General features: G+C 48.2%; 2 protein-coding genes across 2 annotated transcripts; both read left to right on the top strand.

Moving 5' to 3' along the window:
- Positions 6,768 to 11,523, top strand: LOC8079586 (probable inactive receptor kinase At5g67200). The gene is made up of 2 exons (XM_002448604.2): positions 6,768 to 8,447; positions 10,391 to 11,523. The coding sequence occupies exons 1-2, from the start codon at positions 6,902 to 6,904 to the stop codon at positions 10,948 to 10,950; spliced, it is 2,106 nt and encodes a 701-aa protein (XP_002448649.2). The 5' UTR covers positions 6,768 to 6,901; the 3' UTR covers positions 10,951 to 11,523.
- Positions 12,605 to 22,818, top strand: LOC8079585 (wall-associated receptor kinase 2). Its single transcript, XM_002448603.2, has 3 exons — positions 12,605 to 13,983; positions 14,075 to 14,248; positions 21,197 to 22,818. Exons 1-3 carry the CDS (start codon positions 13,104 to 13,106, stop codon positions 22,384 to 22,386), a joined length of 2,244 nt encoding a protein of 747 aa, XP_002448648.1. The 5' UTR covers positions 12,605 to 13,103; the 3' UTR covers positions 22,387 to 22,818.

Below are 23,164 nucleotides of genomic sequence, written 5' to 3'. Positions count from 1 at the left end.
ATTTGTTGTGAAAAGTTTTTGAATTTTAACACTGTAGCATTTTCGTTTGTATTTGATAATTATTATCTAATTATAGACTAATTAGACTTAAAAAATTCATCTAGTAAATTATAGACAAACTATGCAATTAGTTTTTATTTTTATCTATATTTAATGCTTCATGCATGTGCTTTAAGATTTGATGTGACGAAATTTTTTGAAAAGTTTTAAATTTTGGGGTAAACTAAACAAGCCCCCAGTGATCAGACGATGTGCTCCAGAGATGACCGAGCAAGAGGGAGTTGGCCGTGGACCGTGGTGTCCACTGTCCAAAGGAGCCAAAACAATCCGCAACACCACTTGATGCCATACGCATGATGATGGCCTTGACACGTAAAGCACGGTTACCATTCGGTATGATGTTACTGACGAATGATTCCAGCTATTCTTGAAAATTGTGCAGAATGATGGGCATAGCTGGGTTTTGAATTCGAATCATTAGACAGCGTGACAGAAACGTAGGTCCCCAAAACTGACAGTATGGGACCAAAACCTCGCTGCGTTACACTGACGGGACCCTACCGCATGACTCCAAATATCCAATGGAGGCTCTATGCAGTTGGTTCGAGACAGGGACAGGGACGAGATAAATTATCTACTTGGCGTGCTCGGGCTCGTTTGATTCTAAGGTCTTGTTTAGTTCCGAAAAAATTTCGGATTTCGGCACTGTAGCACTTTTGTTTGTTTGTGACAAATATTATTCAATTATAGACTAACTAGGATCAAAAGATTCGTCTCGTGATTTACACCTAAATTGTGTAATTAGTTTTTGTTTTCGTGTATATTTAATGTTTCATGCAAGTGCTACAAGATTTGATGTGACGGAAAATCTTGAAAAATTTTTGGTTTTCGGGGTGAACTAAACAAGGCCTAAACGGTAAACTTTAACTTTTATCACATTAAATATTTAGATATAAATATACTACCTGATAAATTTTACTCTCTCCAACTAAACATGACCTTAAAGTAAATTGCGATGGTTCCTTCTTCCCTGAATCAAAAACGGGTGGACGGGGTTTCATGGTAAGAGATCGCAACGGCCAAGCAGCCATAACCATGATGCTGAATGCGTTGAGGCCTAGGCGTGTGTTGCTGCTCTGCCAGCGGTGTTTTTTTAGAAAAAAACAATATATTAATATCTTAATTTTCCCATCGACTTATATATATATAGTTATTTCTTATTACATCACAAGCACCTAGAACTTCAAACACAAAGCACATATAATGTGGCTTTCGGACCTAGTTGCCTGTGGAAACACGACGCCTTCAGTTGTCAATCACGACGCCTCCTCGCGCCGAGAACAGCCACCACAATGTGAGGCCGTTCGCTGCTATACCACGAAGGACCATACAAACTACAGATATGAATTATTCTATTCAATTATAGAAAAATATAGATTTAAAAGTACAACAAAAACTTTATACTAAAGCATACCATATTATATGGAGTCGAACAAAATTAAATTTTTTATTTTATGATTTTTTTATGATTTACTATGATTTTTCAAAGATTAAGTCAAAATAAATAAAAAAGAAAAAGATAAACTCTCTCTAAAACTGCTTATAATAGGATTAGGGAGGTAAGATGAACAGTTTTAAAAAGTTAAGAGAGATGTTTTGCTTGATTTTATAGTTTAGAGAGAGATAGTGTTAACTTTTTTTCTTTTTTATATTAAATGTGTATGCACCTCGTGGTGTGGTGTATGGGGTCACGTGAGAACCCGATGCAGGCAGTGGCGGAGGCAAGGGGTGCTGATAGGGGTTTAGCAGCCTAGTTCCTGAAACATATGAAATGGAGTACATGGTATAATATTGTGAGAAATCATAAACACTAGGGGTATATAGCATCGACTTATTTCTTTAACTAGAGGAACGCGTACAAAAGATACATGAGATGTGATGGGGATGTGCTAGCTAATCCATCTAGGATAGGCATGTGTTTGTTTAGTTGCTGAATTCATATGCCTGCCGTGTCATCTTTTTTGTAGTTTTTTTTTTGTTTTACTGGGCCATTCATTCATCAAAACTAAAGCCCATTTCACTAGCTCTGTTTTTGAAAAACGAGTAGTCATTTAGGGCCTGTTTGCTTCCCCTTGCTAAATTTTAGCTAGCTAATAATTATTTTAGCTATTTTTGGGTGACTAATGGAACTAAACTATTTTAGCTCCTTTTAGTCAATATGTTTGGAACTTTAGCTACTAAAATGACTAAAGTTTAGCTAGCTAAAATTTAGTTGGTGGAACCAAACAGGGCCTTACTCATTTCTCAACTAACGTTCAGACGATTGCAGTGCCAACACCTGCAAAATTACAGTAGGTAAACATTCGAAATTCCCCTTGGGCTACATTTCAAAATCGTGTGCCGCGTGGGTTAACAGTTGGCAGGGATACTGCTCGCTCCAGGGAAAGGAAAAGCCGACGAATCTGAGGGCCCAACTCCAACCGGCCGCATTGCAATCTCATGGTACAATCGGCCCTCCGTTCACTGAGGTTGGGCCCGTAAGCCCAAAAGGACCAGCAAAGCACCTAGCTGGCCCATGCTTGGCAACTTACCTGTGCCGCTCATCCGATAGGCGATAGCTGCTGCTGCTGCTTCCGCACGTAGTAGCTCAACAGGTGCGCAATCACATCGGGATTCAGGCAGCACGTACTATTCCATCACATGCATTTAAGAATAGTAATAACTGACGACTTGAATCACATGCATGTTTGCCGCACGATCAAGCAACTGACGACGTACGGAGAAACAGGGGAATGAGTAATGACTCACTAGCTCAAAGTTGGCTGAGGCCTTGTTTAGTTCGTAAAAATTTTCAAGATTTCCTGTCACATCGAATCTTTGGTCGCAAGCATGGAGCATTAAATATAGACAAAAATAAAAACTAAATATACAGTTTACCTGTAATTTGTGAGATGAATCTTTTAAGCCTAGTTACTCCGTGATTGAATAATGTTTGTCAAATAAAAACGAAATGCTACAATAGCCAAAAACAAAAAATTTTGCGAACTAAACAAGGATTGAATCGTTGCTTCTTACTTTCTTTCCAGCTGAATGAAAGTTTACTTTTTTACCCCCATCGTTGTTCAGCCGTTTTTTTAGTGGAACTGTCCAAGGGGGAAATTAGTAACAAAAACAAGAAAAAAAACTGCTGCTTGTTCCAAGGACAGGAACTGAGCAACAGCAGTAGCAGCGACACAGGCAAACAGATGATCGAGCAAGAGGCCGAGTAGGTCATCAGCAGCCACCGCTTTGCACTGCATGGTGTCCGAAGGAGCCAAAAACATCCACAGCAATACAGCATGAGCCTTCAGAGTTGGTCAGGGCTTCAGACCACAGATTGATGCCAAGGTTAAGGCCTTGTTTGGACGTTATCGGATTTACCTTAATCTACATGTGTTGATGTGGAATTTAGTTCAAGTTCCACTCCAATCCACCCCAATACATGTAGATTGATGCGAATCTCACTATATCCAAACAAGGTCTAAGAGTGTGTTTAGTTGCGGTTGTTAAAGTTTAATAAGTTTTCTAGTATTTTCGTTTTTTTACAATTAATGTCTAATTATAGACTAATTAGACTTAAAAGATTCGTTTCGCAAATTACTCTTTAGCTGTATTTTTAATTTTATAAATAATTTATATTTAGTACTCAATGCATGTGTCTAAACATTCGATGTGACGAAAAGTAAAGTTTATCTAAGAACCAAACAGGGCCTACATATGATGATGCCCCTTGACATGTAAAGCGAGGTTAGCATTTAGTATGACGTTACTGACGAACGATTCTAGCTGTTCCGGAAAACTGTGCAGAATGATGTACGTCGCTGGGTTTTGAATTCGAATCATTAGGCAGCGTGACAGAAACGTGCAGCAGCAACACAGCTCAACGCATGCTTATTTGTTTATTATTATTCAAATATAAATTAATTAGATTTAAAAGATTTTTCTTATAAATTATATATAAACTGTATAATTATTAGTTATTTTTTATTTATATTTAATACTCCGTAAACGTGACGTAAGATTCGATATGATGAAGAATTTTTTAAAAAAATAGATTTTAGATACAACTAAATAAGTCGAGTTCACCAGGACGCAAGGGACATCTTGCATGGAATCTACGGTCCGTGTGTGTGGGAGAGGGTCGACATCGATGTCGCCGTCGGTGCCGTATTAGGCTGCAGTGGCACTATGTCCGTGTATGTATGTCAGCCCGGCGTTAGGCTGCAGTGGCACTATGCATTTTGGCGTGGCACGAGCGCAACAACTATTTTTTTTGAGCAACGCGCAACAAGGCCTTGTTTACTTTCAAAATTTTTTACAAAATAGGAATAGTAACACTTTCGTTTGTATTTGATAAATATTATCCAATTATAAACTAACTAGTCTCAAAAAATTCATCTCGTCAATTCCGATCAAATTATACTATTAAATTTTATTTTTATCTATATTTAATACTCTATATATACGTCTAAAAAATCGATATGACGGAGAATCTGAAAAATTTTGTAAAATTTTTGGTAAGGCCTTGTTTAGTTCACTTTGAAAACTAAAAAATTTTCAACATTCCCCGTCACATCGAATCTTGTGTCACATGCATGAAACATTAAATATAGACGAAAACAAAAACTAATTATACAGTTTAGCTGTAAATCACGAGATAAATCTTTTGATCCTAGTTAGTTCATAATTGAATAATATTTGTCATAAACAAACGAAAGTGCTACGTTACCGAAAACTTTTCACTTTTGGGAAGTACGTGAGCCCGAGCTGCGAGACCTGTCTGCGCCCGTGGATCTGCGGCCCACCGGTCGGCGGCGTGAACGTGAGGTTGCGCCATTTTTGGGCCCTGTGCGCGAACGTGCAGCCCAGAGGCCAGATTGCGCCTACTTCTTGTGACCCGCGCCTCATGCGAAGGACAGGACAGCTCTGCTCGAGTGCTCGGCCCCACGTCGGCGCCTCGGCGGGGGAAGACATTTCCCGTCTGCCGACAAAAGCATCGCATGATTTAGGCTTTTGTTTTTGATTTTGAAACTGTATCACTTTCATATTTATTTGATAAATATTATCTAATCATAAAACAACTAGATTTAAAAGATTCGTCTTGTGATTTACAGATATACTGTGTAATTAGTTATCTTTTTTATCTATATTTATGTTTTCATACATATGCCGCAAGATTCGATGTGATGGGGAATCTTGTAAAGTTTTAGGTTTTTGGGTGTATCTAAACAAGACCTTAGGTCTTGTTTAGTTTTAATCTTTTTTTTCTAAATTTTCTATCGCATCGAATTTTTTATATATATAAATAAATAAATAAAATAATATATATATAAATAATTAACTGTACAATTTATCTATAATTTACGAAATAAATTTTTAAAAACTAATTAATCAATAAATAGACAATAATTACAAATACAAACAAAAAATATTAATTCGTTCAAACTTACCATGGAGCAGTGACGTGGCCCCGCAGCCTGATTGAATCGGTGGGTCCCGCCGTCCTTGTCGCTACTGCAGACCTGGACCCTGAGTGTCAGGCACAGTAAAAACTCGCATTGATTTTGGGCGTGTGCGCGTGTACGGCGTCATCAGTCTTAAAAAAAACAAGGGGGTGGCAAGTTGGAGTACAGCGTCCTGCTACCGCGCGAGGGCGAGGGAGAGCCGCAGGTATAAGGGGAAACGGCTCCTTTTCAAACATTCCCCCGTTGCCCGTGCATCCGTCGCTTCCGGCATTCGGCTACTGTTCGGCTATGTTTCCACCCGTGTTTTTGCACGTATCCTACTTCCTACGTGGCTAGAATGTTTGCCCAACTGTTCGTACAAAGAAATCAGAGACATATATTTTGTGGAGTATATCTCATAACACGCGACATGTCTTTCCTTACGCAAAAGCAAACACACGACCGTTGCGATCCGCACAATCTTCTCCCATCCGCCCAATCTCCAATCTTGTTTACTCGAACTTATCCGTCGAATCTGCCAGTCATTCAGTAGCGTTTTTCTTGCGTCACAAATCAGTCAGTAGTACTTTCTGCTACGACTTATCAGCGAAACGAACAAGGCGTGACAGAAGAAGCTCGTCTAATAAGTTTCTAGCAAGGAGCTTGTCGAAGATATCAAGCAAGAGATCGCTGGAGATAGAGAAGAAGCCAACTCTCACGAGTTTAGAAAGAAGAGGTCCCGAGAAGACAGGGTAGCCAAACGGTTTGGAGCCCAAATAGCGGTAAAGGTGGCCGGAGAAGGAAGGGAACAAGGCGTTCGCCACAGACATGCTAGGGTGAAGGAGGTTCAAGACGAGTCACATAGTTCCCAGAACACGTCCTCCCTTTCGTTACCACTTCTTGTCATAAAGCGGAGCAATCTAGGACTCCGGTAGTTAGTCTTGTGTCTTCCTGTACGCTTGCTGATCTGTATTTCGTTTCGTTTCAGAGCTGTTGGTGTTGGCGAGAGCCATCCAAATTTCCGTAGCGGTTACACGGAACACGGCCAAGCGTCTCTGCTCTTCTCCGTGATCTGCGTTTGAATTGGAGTGCAATGGCCCCCTGCCAAGCAGCTAACTGCTGCGTGGGTGCTTTTCTTGTTGCTGTCCCCGCTAATGAGCCTCTCCGTACGCTAGGCCAAAAAAAGCACGCTAAACTCCACGTACCACCCACGTGCCGAGGCGACCACCCTCTGACCCCCGTCCCCGTCCCGGTCGCCCCCTCCCTTGCCGACCCGATCTCCTCTCGCATCTCGGCGTGCCACCCCCACCGCAGCCGCTCCACTCCACCGCTACACTGAAACCAACCACCACGGCCACGGCACCACCCTCCCTAAATCCCGACCCCCAAAACCCCCCGTACGCGCCCGCCGCGCCGCAATGGCGCACCGCCACCGCGCCCCGCTGCTCCCCATCCTCCTCCTCATCCTCCTGCTCGCCACCTCGGCCTTCGCGGCCAACGGCGCAGCGTCGCACTCGCAGCCGACGCTGCCGACACCGCCGGTCCAAGCCGCCGCGGTGCCCCCATCCGCGGCGCTAGCGTCGAAGCCGCCGCCGGTCTCGCCCTCGGCCGCGGCACTCGCGGCGTTCCTCGCCAAGGCCGACCCGGCCTCCCGCCTGGGCGTCCCCAACCCCGCGGCCTCCCCCTGCTCCCGCCCCGGGATCACCTGCACGGCCTCCGGCCAGATCATCCGCCTCGTGCTCGAGTCCTCGGGGCTCAACGGGACGTTCCCGCAGGGCACGCTCTCGCGTCTCGCCGAGCTCCGCGTGCTCAGCCTCAAGTCCAACGCGCTCCACGGGCCCGTCCCGGACCTCTCCCCGCTTGCCAACCTCAAGGCGCTCTTCCTCGCGGGGAACCGCTTCTCGGGTCCCTTCCCGCCCTCGCTCGCCTCCCTGCGCCGCCTCCGCTCCATCGACCTCTCCGGGAACAGGCTCTCCGGCGCGCTCCCGCCGGGCATCGAGGCCGCCTTCCCGCACCTCACGTTCCTCCGCCTCGACGCCAACCACTTCAGCGGCACACTCCCGCCCTGGAACCAGTCGTCGCTCAAGGTGCTCAACGTCTCCTACAACAACTTCTCGGGCCCCGTGCCGGTCACGCCCGTCATCACGCAGCTCGGCGCCGCCGCGTTCGCGGGCAACCCCGAGCTCTGCGGCGAGGTGGTCCGCCGCGAGTGCCGCGGCTCGCACCTCCTCTTCTTCCACGGAGGCGATGGAGCCAACGGCACCGCCGCCGCCCCTGTGCAGAGCGCTGCCGCTAGCGACAGCGGGCCGCAGCGAGAGAACTTGAGCATGCCGGATTCGTCCGCGCCAAATGCCAAGAGAGTGAGGCGGAGGAGGACCACGGTTGCTGTCGCGGTCGCTGCGGGGTCTATCCTCGCCGCGCTTCTTGTCTGCGCCATGATTGCCATGAAGAGGAGCAACAAGCGGGGGCGCCCGAGCTCCGCGTCGTACGCGAGCCCCATCCCCAAGAAGAGCGCGCCCGCGTCCGAGGTGAGCAGGGACAATGCTGACATGGGCTACGTCGAGTGCGTGCCCGATGAGGAGACGGCGGCCATTATGGTGCCGGAGGAGAAGGCACGGCGCCTGGAGCGGAGCGGGTGCCTGACATTCTGCGCCGGCGAGGCGGCGAGCTACAGCCTCGAGCAGCTCATGCGCGCTTCGGCAGAGGTGCTCGGGCGCGGGAGCGTGGGGACGACGTACAAGGCTGTGCTCGACGGCCGCCTCGTCGTGATTGTCAAGAGGCTCGACGCCGCCAAGATTGGCCCAGCGGCACTGGAAGCAGAGGCGTTCGAGCAGAACATGGATGCCGTTGGCCGACTGCGCCATCCGAACCTTGTACCACTCCGAGCATTCTTCCAGGCCAAGGAGGAGCGGCTGCTTGTGTACGACTACCAGCCCAATGGCAGCCTCTACTCTCTCATCCATGGTAAAGTTCCGTGCTCTTTGCTCAGGATCTGAGTGGTTAATTTTGTAGTAGAGTAGTATCTGATTGGCGCTGGGAACAATTCTACTACCTGCCTTTACATTACATCTAGTACTACCACTAGATTATTAGTGGTCTAGGCTGGCATTACCTTTCTAAAGTAGACATTCTTCATTCCAACATGACCACGAATTGAAATTCATTCAGAAGACCTGGGCCACGTGAAAACCAGGCACCAGAATGTGAACGGCACTGGTGGGCCTATATCTATGGGATGCTTTATTGGTTGATTGCTTGGTATCTTTTCTCTGAGAAGTGAGAACCCATTAAACATAGCATACATGCATTGTTAAGTGTCCCTAGTCATCTATAGCGTTCAACTGTTCATGTACACTAGACATTTATATAAATTCATGGAACAAAAACAAAGCTCAAGGCTGCTTGTGATGTTTTACTGGCAAGTAATCACTAACAACAATATAGAATTATGGATGATATTGCTTATCCATTGGGTAATGGTTAGAGAAATTGTTTAATACTATTAAGAAATAGCGGAGTGTAAAAAAAATTAGCGGGCAGTGAAAAGTTTCAGTTGAACATCCACAGTACACTGGTTTTGGGGAGTCACATGCCTCGGTACTTTGGCTTCTCCTTTCCTTTTCTTTTGAGGCACCAGAATAGCTTTGCCAACATTTGGCAGCCTTGTTGTGTGACAGTGGTATTGTTATAGAAGTTGAGATGATTCTGGTGAGTGCTTTGGGATGTATGGATTAGATACAATTGAGGTAATTGGAGGTTTTACTAATTTTCTATTTTGATTTGGCTGTGAGTGACATTTCGTGATGCAAAGGAAAAATAAATGTCCACAAGCTAGCTAAATAACACACTTATTTCATAGGAAAAATAAATGTCCACAAGGTAGAACATGTCAAGATATCCATACTTTTTTAATACATTCATAGAATATTTAGATCACAAATTGTATGAGTAGATTATTGTCAATTGTTCTCACCTTTTCAATTTAGATACTCTTCACCCAACGTGGTTATGGAATGAAATTCAGAAGATGACAACATGAATATCTGGCAGCAAAATGTTCATGCCTAGTGAACCCATATAGGTGATGCTTTATGATTTGACTGCTTGGTCTTTTTCTTTGTGAACCCACTAAATAAAACATACATGCACTCATAACTCATAAGTGATCACTGGTCCCATGTATAGTGGTCATCTGGCTAATGCTTTGTTTAGATTCATGAAAGGGGGAAACACAAGGTTGCATGTGACGTTTTACTGACTAGTTTTCATTGCCAAGAGTATGATGATGACATTGCTTATTCATTGGATGTTCGGATGATAAATCATTTAACAATATTAGGAAATAGCAGAGGTATGACTTATTTTATGTGGGCCATGAAAAACATCATTTGAACCTCTACAGTGGACTGGCCATTGTAATTTTATGGTTCATAACTTCTCCTTTCTACTTTCCTTTGCTTGTGAACTATAAAAAAATTGTGATCATACAAGAAAGGACTTAAATGCTGGGTTGTTGTTCTGAAGTATCTGAATTTTGCAACTAGGTCCACAAATAGTGTCATCTGTACTTATGGTTCTGGTTGTAGTTTCTTTGGTAACAGTGGTATGCTTATACTAATTCAGATGAATAATATTTGTGAGTGCTTAGAAACTTGTAGTAAACCAGTAGCAAGAGAAGGTTTATTCATTTCTTATGTTGATTTGGCTATGTAACACAATGTCCTACTCCAGCTAAATAACACACTTGTTTCGTAGCGAAGCCAAACAAAACTCTCCACAAGTTAGAGCATATCAATATGTCAATACATTTTTATGCATTCATAAGATATTTATGCTATAAACTGTACGAACAGATGTTTTATAAATTGTGCTTATTTTTTGTTCTGTTGACTTTTGTGAACTTGCAGGTTCAAGGTCATCCCGGGCAAAACCACTTCACTGGACATCATGCCTGAAGATAGCAGAAGATGTTGCACAGGGTCTTGCTTACATTCATCAAGCATCTCGACTTGTCCACGGGAACATCAAGTCTTCCAATGTTCTGCTTGGTTCAGACTTTGAGGCTTGCCTTACGGACAACTGTTTGTCTTTCCTCCTGGAATCATCAGAAGTCAAAGACGATGCTGCTTATAGAGCACCAGAAAATATGAAATCCAACAGAATGCTGACGCCAAAATCAGACATATATGCTTTTGGTGTGCTCCTCCTTGAGCTCCTTAGCGGAAAGCCACCACTTCAGCACTCAGTCTTAGTCGCAAGTAATCTTCAAACCTATGTCCAGTCAGCGAGAGAGGATGAAGGAGTGGACAGTGACCGCATCACAATGATCGTCGACATAGCCGCTACTTGCGTTCGGTCCTCACCAGAAAGTCGGCCTGCTGCCTGGCAAGTACTTAAGATGATTCAAGAAGTGAAGGAAGCAGATGCAACTGGCGATAACGACAGTGATCTTACCAGCAACTCCTAGTTGCCTGTATGGGTCATCTCATGTAGATGGATCAAAGCGACGGCATCAGTTATGCTGGATGGATGTAGACTGGATAATTCGAAGTGAAGGTAAACTTTATGGTAGGACCGTAGGAGAGTACTGCAATAGTATGACGATCTCTATGTTTGGTGTGGTATGAGCTACGGATGCTGTAACATATTATAGGATTTATTTTTGTCAGCAACTCGGCATGTTATGGTCTGGTTCTACTACCAGCAGTTTTAGCACCAGTCTGTTATGTGAAAGTTTATTACTAGGATTCATAGTATGATAAGTAATCAAGCCACAAAAGCTGTGTGACGACTGACGAGTGAAGATCTGGTTTTAAATCCTAATACCAGCAGGTATTGCGGGATTTTCATGGAATTACTAGTTGAGGATGAAATGGTGAATAGACCATTTTTGTTCTCTACTCAGACCAATCCAGTTCTTCAATGTGTCCAGTGGCTGAAACGCACCATGTTTGTAAGTGCTGTCTTGCAGTTATTTTGAAGGCTTTCAGTACCATGTATGTGCTGTCTTGCAGTTATTTTAAAGGCTTTCCGAACCGTAGCTCGTACTTTGGTATTTTTATATGAGTTGCTTCCATTTTTGCTGTTATTATGAGGAAGGAACCGGTTTTTCCCCCTCAAGTTCCGTAACAAAAAAGAAATCTTTTGCTTAAACATGTGACATGCATAAGAAAACGTACAAGAACTATGGACTCGGGCAATACAAAACGCATTCTTATAAAACTGTGGGTTACCAATTTATTATGCCTGTATAGCTGAAATTTAGCGTGACGTAAAATATGTTAATATTGGTGAATGGACAGCATGCACAGCGTTTTTCTCTGAAACTTGCCTCAAGGATATTTTAGTGCCAAGGCAGATACTCAATGTGGTCGCTGGTTTTCTGTTGCAGCGTCGTCGTCGCTGGCTCGCTGCCAAGCCTAATTTAAATCCAACACGGACAATGGACGCAAGGTTGCTGTGGAACAAGCTTGTCGGTTCTTCCATAGTCTAATTTAATAAATTAAATAAAAAATAAGAAAAAATTATTTATTTAATTTAGATTAGAGATAAATCACGGATACCTATCTATGTAGAGCACCATCTCTATCCTCACCATCCCTATCCTTACAGTGAAATTTCCTAGCCATCTCCAGCCGTGATAATGGTCGTCGGAGGCTGGCCAGCGCAGCGTCGCGAAACGGCATAGCAGAGCTTGACGGCCGTAGCCCCGTTTACACACGAGACTTTTTGTCGAGTCAGAGTATAGTAAAATAAGCTGGACTGATGTAACCCGGGTATACTGTACTCCTAGGTGCCAAGATGCTTCAGGCAGACTGCTGAAAAATCAAACGAAGTTGCTAACCGTATCAACGCCTTCACATGTGGCTGGAGACGACGAAATGATTGTCATATCCTACAAGAGTTCAGTTTCGTCATATGACCAAAGGGCAGGTTCATACCATGGGCCTCCCTTTGCTAATGCAAAACACAGAGACGAGTTCATATTGGGTAATCAAACCACTTTTTTTTAAAGAGTTTTACCTCTGCTTTTAAGAAAGCAAGTATCCGATACAAGACAGAGATTACCAGTTTAACTAGAAAGAGGCCAAACGCAGCCAGGCCAAAACAAAAGAAACGAAAGGTTCACAGGCCTAACATAAACTGCAGACAGCTACTCAAAACAAGAAGCTTGCAGGCTCTAAATTTCGCCAACGTCAGAGATGACCACCATGCTACGCTTGAAAGTCTTCAACCACTGCTTCACGTCCTCCAGCACGCACCTGATGCGTTCCCAATCTGCTTCCTTGATCATAATGGACCATTTCTGCATTAAGGATATCGCAACATACACCACGTCAGTTGGGGTTCTTGGTAGCTTTTTCTGATTTTCTCAATAGCCATCTTGTCCCAACTAAAACCTGAAAATATAAACATTATCAGTTTGCCAGGACCAAACCACCTCTTCTGACCGAGTCTCTGCTCTGATTGGAGCAGCACGATCCCATCCTATTAGAAAAAAAAGCAAGAACGAGATCGAAACCATTATATAAGCACATAGTATTAGCTTAGTTCTTCCCCAAAGGGCACCTGCATCATACTGTATGTAGGACAAATAGGCAGAGTTAGAAAAACACAGAGATGGCTCGAGTGTTACCGTTGCTAATCGTTGCAGCAGCCACCCTGCTGTTAACATCCATCAAGAGCAGCACAGCGTTGAAGATGGCAAGCCCTGGCTGCAGAGAAACATGCGGCAACCTCACCATTCCCTACCCCTTCGGCATCGGTCCTGGCTGCTATTACAAACAAGGCTTCGATGTTTCCTGCGAGGATAACCGCACTTTCATGCCTAATTCAAGCAGCCGAATACAGGTGTACAACATCAGCCTGCTAGGTGGGCAGATTCAAGTCAGCACATTGATTGCCTCCAAGTGCAACTACACCAACGGCGAGAGCACAGATGGATGGGTCTCGGTATTTACTACTCCATTTTTCACATTATCCAGCAAGGCCAACAAGCTAACGGCCGTTGGATGCAACACTGTTGCATTTTTGGGAGGCTACAATAAACGCAGGGCTCAAACCGGGTGTGTATCTCTGTGCCTGGACAAGGAGAGCGTGGACTTCAGTGGCCAGTGCTCTGGCATGGGCTGTTGCCAGACAGCCATTGCACCAAACCTTGGTTCCTTAAACATAACCTTCGATAAGAGCTTCAACAATTATGTGGTAAATGAATTTAACCCATGCAGTTATGCCTTCGTCGCGGAGCAGGATTGGTTCAGGTTTGAGGCTTCTTACCTCCAGGATAAAAAGTTAACAGACAAGTACAAGGATGGAGTTCCTTCTGTGTTTGACTGGGTTGCTGGAAATCAACCCTGTGATGAAGCGGTCAAGAACATATCATCATATGCCTGTATCAGCAGGAACAGCCAGTGTTTCAACTCACCAAATGTTACTGGGTACCTCTGTAGTTGCAGCGATGGCTTCGAAGGGAACCCCTACCTGGCAGATGGGTGCCAAGGTTCACAACTCTGCAGAATCCACTTCTTTACTTACACCTCAAATTACCTGTTCACTGATCTTACATTCTTACTCTTGTTTGGTGTTTATAGATATCGACGAATGCCAACATCCACTTCAGTATCCGTGCTACGGAATTTGCAGTAACACAGTGGGGGGTTACAGTTGCTCCTGCGCAGCTGGGACTCGGAGCAAAGATCCAAAGACTTCAGTCTGCAGTCCAGATACAGCATCAGAAAGGGCTAAATTAACAAAATTACTTATAGGTAATTATTTATACTCGAAGAATTTCAGTACAGTTATCAGAATGGCATGGATAAGTCACTCTGATGCAGAGGATATATCCAGGCATTAGTGACATGAATCAGTTAGCACTGATTCTGTTAGGGTTCCTCCTTCCCTTGATCTCTCGCAGGCGATATGGGTGAGAGACCGGGGCTGGAACTCGCGAGCGGCGCTGGGGCGCCGTGGTGAGGGGCAGGCGCAGCGGCGGCTGGAGGCGTGAACAGTACCTGCGGCTACTGTAGCGCGCGTACTGTTCACAGAGAGGCGACGGCTAGGGGGACTTCCCGATCTCCCAGCTCCTAAAGGAAGCTGGAAACAATATTGTTTCTGCTTAAATCCAGAATAGAGTCTTTACAAATATATATATATCCTCCTCTCCTCTAATAATTTATAAAATACTCCCTCAAATAATAATATTCCTAAATAATAGCAATTGACAATGGAAATTGGGGTCCTAACCAACCTAGGCCGATGGGCCTGTGGCCCCTAGCCACTTATCCGCCGCTTGTACGTAATACCGGTCATAACATCTCTCCCTCCCTCAGCAAACAGCTCGTCCTCGAGCTGCACATCAGGGTAGAGAGTCTTGAAGTCCTCCATGGGCTCCCAAGTCGCCTCATCCGCCGCCAGCCCGTGCCACTGCACCAGGAGCTTCCACTCACCCCGACGTAGCTGAGCACGGAGGACCTTCTCCGGGGCGGGCAGCAGGCGACCATCCTGCACAGGAGGCAGCATAGCCGGCCCAGAAGGAGGAACGCCGGCAGGAAAAGTGTAGGGCTTGAGCAGCCCTATGTGAAAGACGTCGTGGAGGCGCGCGTCGGCCGGCAGCTGCAGCCGGTAAGCCACCCGCCCAATCCGCTCCAAGATCTGGAACGGGCCGGCGTAGCGCGGGCGAAGCTTGCCCGTGGCCGGCGTAGCGAGGGCATGGGTGGGGTGGTGTAGCAGGCGGAGTAGCACCCATGCCCCCACATCGAACTCCACCTCGCGATGGTGCTGGTCGTAGAAGCGCTTGGCGTATTGCTGTGCCTGAAGAAGACGCTCCCGGACCTCTGCCAAAAAGGCGTCGCGGTCGCGCAGCAGGACGTCCACTGCCTCCGTCTTAGCCGCCCCCTCCTGATGTGGGAGAAGCGGGGGTGGTGGGCGACCGTAGACCACCTCAAACGGCGATGTCTTCAGGGCAGAGTGGAACGACGTGTTGTAGCAGTACTCGGCCCACGAGAGCCAGTCGACCCATGTGCGGGGGCGGTCACCAGTCGCACACCTGAGGTACATGGCGAGCACCTTGTTGACGACCTTTGACTGGCCATCAGTCTGGGGGTGGAAGGCCGTACTGAGGCGCTGCTTCACACCTGCACATTTAAAAAGGTCGCGCCACAAATGACTGGTGAAGACTGGGTCGCGGTCGCTGATGATGGAGGTGGGGAAGCCGTGTAGACGCACGATCCCGTCGAAGAAGGCACGCGCAACCGAGGCGGCCGTGTACGGGTGACTGAGGGCGATGAAGTGAGCATATTTGGAGAAGCGATCCACCACCGTCAGGATCACCGACTTGCCGTGGACTTTCGGCAAGCCCTCAACGAAATCCATGGAGATGTCAGCCCACACCTAGGCCGGCACATCCAGGGGCTGCAAGAGGCCTGCCGGCTGCGTGGTCGGCGTCTTATTCCGCTGACAGGTGTCGCAGGAGCGGACGAAGTCATGAACCAGGCGTCGATCGCCAGGTATGTAGAAGTCAGCCCGGAGGCGCACAAGGGTTTTCTGGATCCCCTCGTGCCCCGCTGAGTGCGCCAAGCTGACCACTTGGTGGCGGAGATCGTCGACGTCGGGAACGTAGAGGCGCTTGCCGTGGACGAGGAAGCCGTCGCGCGCAGCCCACGGAGCGTCCAAGGTGCCGTCCGCGAGTTGCTGCAGACGGTCGCGGGCCGTCGGGTCGGTCGCGGTGGCGTGGCAAATGACGTCGAAGAGGTCAAAGGACGGCCCAGAGAGGGCGCACGCGGCCACCGCGTCGGCGGGACAGCGCATCTGCTGCCGAGTTGAGCCGGCCAGGGCGGTACTCGACGGCGAAGTCGAACCCGAACAGCTTGCTGAGCCACTGGTGCTGAGGCACGGTGGACAGCCGCTGGTCCAGGAGGAACTTCAAGCTGTAGTGGTCGGTGCGGACGAGGAAACGGCGCCCCCACAAGTACGGGCGCCAGTGACGGACTGCCTGCACCAGTCCGATGAGCTCTCGCTCGTAGGCCGCCAGCTTGACATGGCGGGCGGCAAAAGGTCGACTGAAGAAAGCCAGGGGTCCGCCCCCCTGGTGTAGGACGGCGCCGAACCCTGTACCGGAGGCGTCGCAGTCCACCACAAACGGGCGCTCGAAGTCAGGCATCTGTAGGACCGGCGCTGACGAGAGCGCCCGCTTAAGGGCGGCAAAGGCCTCGTCCGCCTCCGTCGTCCAGACGAATGCCTCCTTTCGTAGGAGGCGCGTGAGAGGGGCCGCGATGGAGCCGAAGTCGCGGATGAACTTCCTGTAGTAGCCGGCAAGGCCCAGGAAGCCTCGCACCCCGCGAGGAGATCGTGGCGTCGGCCACGAGGTGACAGCGGCCACCTTGTCGCTGTCCATGGCGACCCCGGCGGCGGAGATGACGTGGCCGAGGTAGGCGACGGAGAGGGCCCCGAAGGAGCACTTCGACCGCTTCAAGAAGAGGCCGTGGGCGCGAAGGGCGGTGAAGACGAGGCCCACGTGCTGTAGGTGCTCGGACCACGACGCGCTGTAGATCAAAATATCGTCGAAAAACACCAGCACAAACCTGCGGAGAAAAGGGCGGAGCACGTCGTTCATCAATGCCTGGAATGTCGCTGGGGCGTTGGAAAGCCCAAACGGCATCACCAGGAACTCAAACTGGCCGTGGTGGGTGCGGAACGCCGTCTTCTCGATGTCCGCCGGGTGCATGCGCACCTGGTGGTACCCGGAGCGGAGGTCGAGCTTGGTGAAGAACTTGGCGCCGTGGAGCTCATCAAGGAGCTCGTCCACCACTGGGATTGGGAACTTGTCCTTGGACATGCGGTCGTTGAGCGCGCGGTAGTCGATGCAGAAGCGCCACGTTCCATCCGCCTTCTTGACGAGGAGCACGGGCGCCGAGAATGGCGAGGTACTGGGGCGAATGATGCCCTGCTCCAGCATGGCGGCGCACTGCCGCTCGAGCTCGTCCTTCTGTTGTTGGGGGTACCGGTACGGCCGCACTGCCACAGGCGCCGTCCCGGGCAAGAGGTGGATGCGGTGGTCGTAGGAGCGAGCCGGTGGGAGGTCGCGCGGCGTGTCGAAGATGTCGGCATGCTGAAGCAGAAGCTCGTCCAGCAGCGGGCGCTGGGGGTCAGCGGCCACCGCGGCGAGAGACCGCTGCTGTGAGGGAGCGCCCGGAGCGCCCACGCACTGCCACACTGTGCGGTGCCCGCTGCGCTGAAAGGCCACCGTGAGCCCCTCGAAGTCCCAAGTTAGGGGGCCCAACGCCCCGAGGAAGTCGACGCCGAGGATGATGTCGAAACAACCCAAGGCGAGCCCGATGCAGGTGATGTGGAAGGTCGTGCCGTCGATGAGGACCGGCACGTCACGAGCGATCCCCTCGCAAGGGAGGCGCTCGCCGCCGGCGACCGTAACGCGAAGCTGCTCGCCCCCCTGTGGAGCGAGGCCCAGGCGACGCATGGCGGACCCCTGGAGGAACGTGTGGGTGGACCCCGTGTCCAGCAGGGCGAGGAAGCGTTCACCCTTAATCGTCACTGGCAGGAGCAGGGTATGGTACGTCCGGATCCCTGCAAGAGCATGCACGGAGACAACGAGAGCATGAGCGTTAGCAGCCGCATCATCGTCCAGCTCCGCAGGGGCTGCGTCGTCGTCTGCGGCGGGGGCCTCATCTTCCTCGACGTAGTCTGCCGACTCCAGGTAGAACAGTCGTGGGCAGACATGGCCACGGACGTACTGTTCATCACAGTTGTAGCATAGTCCTTGGCGGCGACGTTCCTGCATTTCGGCTGGCGAGAGACGTCGAAACTGTCGCGGCGGTGCTGCTGCGCCCGGGGCAGCTGGAACAGCGGCTGCTGCAGCCGGTGCTGGAACGCCCTGTGCGCCAGCAGGAACCGCAGCCGCCCCCTGGTGGCGCGGGGGAGGGGCCGGCCGCGGCGGTTGGCGCGCGCCACGCTGCTGCTGCGTCTGGAATAGCACTGCTGTGGCTGTTGCGCGGCTCTCAAATGCGCGAGCCAAGAACATGGCCGACTGAAGATCGGGCGGGGCGCGCATCGCCACGTCCACCCGAATATGTTCCGGGAGGCCGCCCACGAAGAGTTCCGCCTTTTGGCGCGTGGAGATATCCCGGGAGTGCGCAAGGATCGTCTGGAAGCGGTCCGCGAACTCCTGGACCGTAGAGTGGAACGGTAGACGCCCCAATTCAGCCAACCGCAAGCCATAGATGGGCGGCCCGAAGCGAAGGCGGCACAGCTCTTTGAAGCGCTCCCAAGACGGCATTCCTTCATCCAACAACAAAGCATAGTACCACGTCTGAGCAGCGCCGGTGAGGTGGTACGAAGCCATCCACGTGCGTTGAGACTCCGGGGTGCGCTGGCCCCAGAAAAATTGCTCGCAGTGGGTCAGCCAATTCAGCGGGTCAACCGAACCGTCGTACGTGGTGAAGTCAAGCTTGTAGCCCTTCGGTTGGAATTCGGCCGCTCCCAAAACCGCGGGCGCAGCAGCGCCGAAACCAGCAGGGGCGGGCGCCATTGGGAACGTGGCGAACGCCGTGGGGGTGGCCCCTGGTGGAGCCGCGCCGAGTGTCGGCACCGCCCCGAGGCTGGGGCCGGGAACGAGGGTCCCGTCGATGCCCCCATAGAGGGTGCCCGACGCGGGAACGCCCCCATGGCCGAACCCCGCGGTGATGTTGGGCAGCAGGGGGATTGTCGGGTGCGCCGGAGTGTTGGTGTAGACCGGCGGCGAGGCTCCCGTCAGCCACGCTGGGAGTGGCGATGGCGAGGGGGAAACCGGATGTCCTGGATCGGAACGCCCTCGGACCGCGCATTGGCTGGTGGAGGCAGCAGCTGCTGGGTCGTTGGCGGCGGCAGCAGCTGCTGGGTCGTCGTTGGCGGCAGCAGCTGCTGGGTTGTCGTAGGCGTAGAGGAGTGCGGTCCTAGCAGGAACGCATGGATCCCAGCGACCATCCGGCCGAGGTCGAGGACCGCTGCCGTCAGCTGCTCGTTCGTCATGACGCCACCGGAGGACGGCGACGCGCCGGCGGCCGGCGGCAGCGAAGGCTGCGGAAGCAAGGGGGACGTTGGGATCGCAGTCAGCGGCGCGGTGGTGGCGGGGGCCTCAGTCCCGGACAGAGGCGGCACGGTGGAGGAGGGCAGCGGGATCGACATGGCCAAGTCCGATACCAGGTTGTTAGGGTTCCTCCTTCTTCCCTTGATCTCTCGCAGGCGATATGGGTGAGAGACCGGGGCTGGAACTCGCGAGCGGCGCTGGGGCGCCGTGGTGAGGGGCAGGCGCAGCGGCGGCTGGAGGCGTGAACAGTACCCGCGGCTACTGTAGCGCGCGTACTGTTCACAGAGAGGCGACGGCTAGGGTTTTGGGGGACTTCCCGATCTCCCAGCTCCCTAAAGGAAGCTGGAAACAATATTGTTTCTGCTTAAATCCAGAATAGAGTCTTTACAAATATATATATCCTCCTCTCCTCTAATAATTTATAAAATACTCCCTCAAATAATAATATTCCTAAATAATAGCAATTGACAATGGAAATTGGGGTCCTAACCCCCCCTAGGCCGATGGGCCTGTGGCCCCTAGCCACTTATCCGCCGCTTGTACGTAATACCGGTCATAACAGATTCCCTGAATAGACCCCTAGTAATATAATACTTGCTAGAAGCTTTATGCAGTTAAGCTCATTTGAGTTTTGACAATTTACACTTAGGTAGTAGCGAAATACAAACGGATTGACAGAATATTGTTAACATTCTTTCAAAATTTCAATAGTCAAGCCAACATAATACCTCTAGATAATCCCTACTATAGTTGAGTACAAAAGATGACCCAAGAGAATATCACTTCACATAAAAAATCCACATAAGGAAGCCACTCAATAAATAATATCATAAGGGTCTTGCTTTCGTGCTCTGATTACCCAGAAAGTAATAGCTCAAACAAATCATAGCAGTTGAATTTTAAAATGTGTATAAAACAATTAATAAAAAAAGGCAGAAAATAAGTACAATTCCTAGACAGAATCTCAAATTACGGCCGTGACACCGTACTTCATTAGGCCCTGTTTGGTCCTATGATCTAAAATTTAGCCACTAAAGTTTAGCTTTTAAAGTTCCAAGCAAGTTGTTTAAAGTGTTGTTTAGCCAGCCTCAGTTAAAAGACAATTATAAACATACTCTCTAAATCATCGTTAAGAGAGCCATTTGAATAAAAATTAATCTCTATATCTTGTGACCACTCTAAAGGGGCCCTGCTCGCCATTATTGACTAGCAAGAACGGAATGGATGATGGCTATATTTGAAGATCTAATTAAAAAAATTAAAGATTCCTATAAATTAGAAAGAATATAAACAGACTCTAGGAGTTTGCGTGCCTAACGTGAGTTACTTGCATAAAAAATAAATATTTTATGCTAATTAAATTATGTTGCATTTACAGTTGCAAAAAATAAAAAAAATCACATCCAATAAATGTTTACATCAATTAGATCTAAAAAAGATCTCTAACTTTCCTTATTTATTCTAGGAAGTAATAAATGATTCTAACTATCCGATCTAATTAAATAAATGGCTCATATTTATTTTGGAGTACCATAGCAAAACCCATTAGATATTATCTGTTTTTCTAGGAAGCAGCTGAAAAATTCATGCATCCAGCACTGTACTACTTCTCAGCCATTGTATTTATTTTCTGCAGGTTTAACAGTAGGCAGTGCCTGTTTTGGTCTACTGTTTTCGTTTCTCGGTGTTGCAAAAATCACCAATAAACTCAAGCAACAAAGAATCAAGAAGCTGAGACAAACAATTTTCAAGAGGAACCATGGATTGCTTCTCCAACAGTTAATCTCATCAAACCAAGACATAGCTGAGAATATGAAGATTTTCGGATTACAAGAACTAGAGCAAGCAACCAATAAATTCGACCAGAATCGCATCCTTGGCGGTGGAGGACATGGCATAGTCTTTAAGGGCATCTTAGCTGATCAACGTATTGTGGCCATCAAGAAGTCTAAAATTGCAGTTCAGAGGGAAATTGATCAATTCATCAATGAAGTTGTCATACTTTCACAAACTAATCATAGAAATGTGGTGAAGCTCTTCGGGTGTTGCCTTGAGAGCGAAGTTCCTTTGCTAGTTTATGAGTTTATATCAAATGGAACTCTGTCATATCATCTCCATGAGCAAAGTGAAAATATTTTGTCATGGAAAGACAGACTGAGGATTGCAGTGGAAACTTCTAGGGCCATTGCATATCTACATAGTGCTGCTTCCATATTAGTGTTCCATAGAGATATCAAGTCTGCAAACATACTGCTGACTGATGCTTTAACAGCGAAGGTGTCAGATTTTGGAGCTTCAAGGTCAATTTCAATAGATGACACGGGAATACTTACAGCCATCCAAGGAACTCATGGTTACCTTGATCCTGAGTACTACTACACTAGTCGACTTACAGAAAAGAGTGATGTTTATAGCTTTGGTGTCATCTTAGCGGAACTTCTAACAAGGGTTAAACCGGTTTTCTCAACTCCGTCATCAGAAGTTACAAGCTTAGCTTCACACTTTGTGTCAATGATGAGAGATAATCGCTTATGTGATATTCTAGATCCTCGTATTGTTGAAGAGGGAAGTACTGAAGACATCAAGGTGGTTGCAGGGCTCGCAGAGGCATGCTTGAGATTAAAAGGCGAAGAAAGGCCTACCATGAGGCAAGTCGAGATAACGCTTGAAGATCTGCAAGGATCAAAGGTCCTCCCCAATTCTCGGATGGCAAGTAGTCAAAATGCTATACAGGATGAGTCATATAACGGAAGCAATGGCAGTGAAGGCACTAGACTGTACAGCTTGGAGAAAGAGTTCATACAATCATCTGAAATTCCAAGATGATTCTGGACAGCCAAGAATTACCAATGTCTCAATCTAGAAGAATGCGAAGCAACCTTCACTAAGGAGCTTTCCCTTTTGATTCATACAGCTAAGAACAAATCTCTTCCACTGTTTGGAATATGGATTCATCAGAACTTTTTGTGATTTTTTCTTGTTTTGCTCATCTTCTTTCTTTCCTTTTCTGTTTCTTGAACCTTGCCTGTAAAGGCTGTCTTCTTTTGCTCTTTTTTATGGGACATCGGCCCCTCCTGATTCCTAGATGGACAACAATTGCACAGTGTTTCTTGAAACTTGCCGCCACAGGATATTTTAGTGCCTCAGCAAGCAGGTATTCCATGTGGTCGCTGGTTTTCTGTTGCAGCGTCGTCGTCGCTGCCATTGTCTTCCTCTGTCAATTGTGTGTGTTTGCTCTTGGCACATGTGTATACAGTACCGGCCACCAATTCTAGACCGCTGATGGGTATGGACCCCAAGTTTGTTGGACCGTTGGGCTGTAGTTGTTGTTGTTTTTTTTTTTTTTTGAGTTTAAGGGCTCATGCCCCGGTCTTTCAATTGATATCAAAAGACCATACGAGTCGTTTACAGCACAGAGTTTCCAGACCAAAGCGTCCACCTGGACATTACAATCAAACAGAAAAACAGCAACTACGACTAGCATAATGCCAAGTTGCCAACCGAAGACCGCCGAAGACCTCAGTCACCAGAATTTAGACCAAAGCATCATCCAGAGCCTTCCCCTAGTAATCCTGCGCCTGATCTTGTCCGGCCGATCAAGAAA

Source organism: Sorghum bicolor, chromosome 6 (genome assembly GCF_000003195.3).
Source record: "Sorghum bicolor cultivar BTx623 chromosome 6, Sorghum_bicolor_NCBIv3, whole genome shotgun sequence".
NCBI classification, from domain to species: domain Eukaryota; kingdom Viridiplantae; phylum Streptophyta; class Magnoliopsida; order Poales; family Poaceae; genus Sorghum; species Sorghum bicolor.
This window is presented reverse-complemented; position numbering and strand designations above follow the sequence as displayed.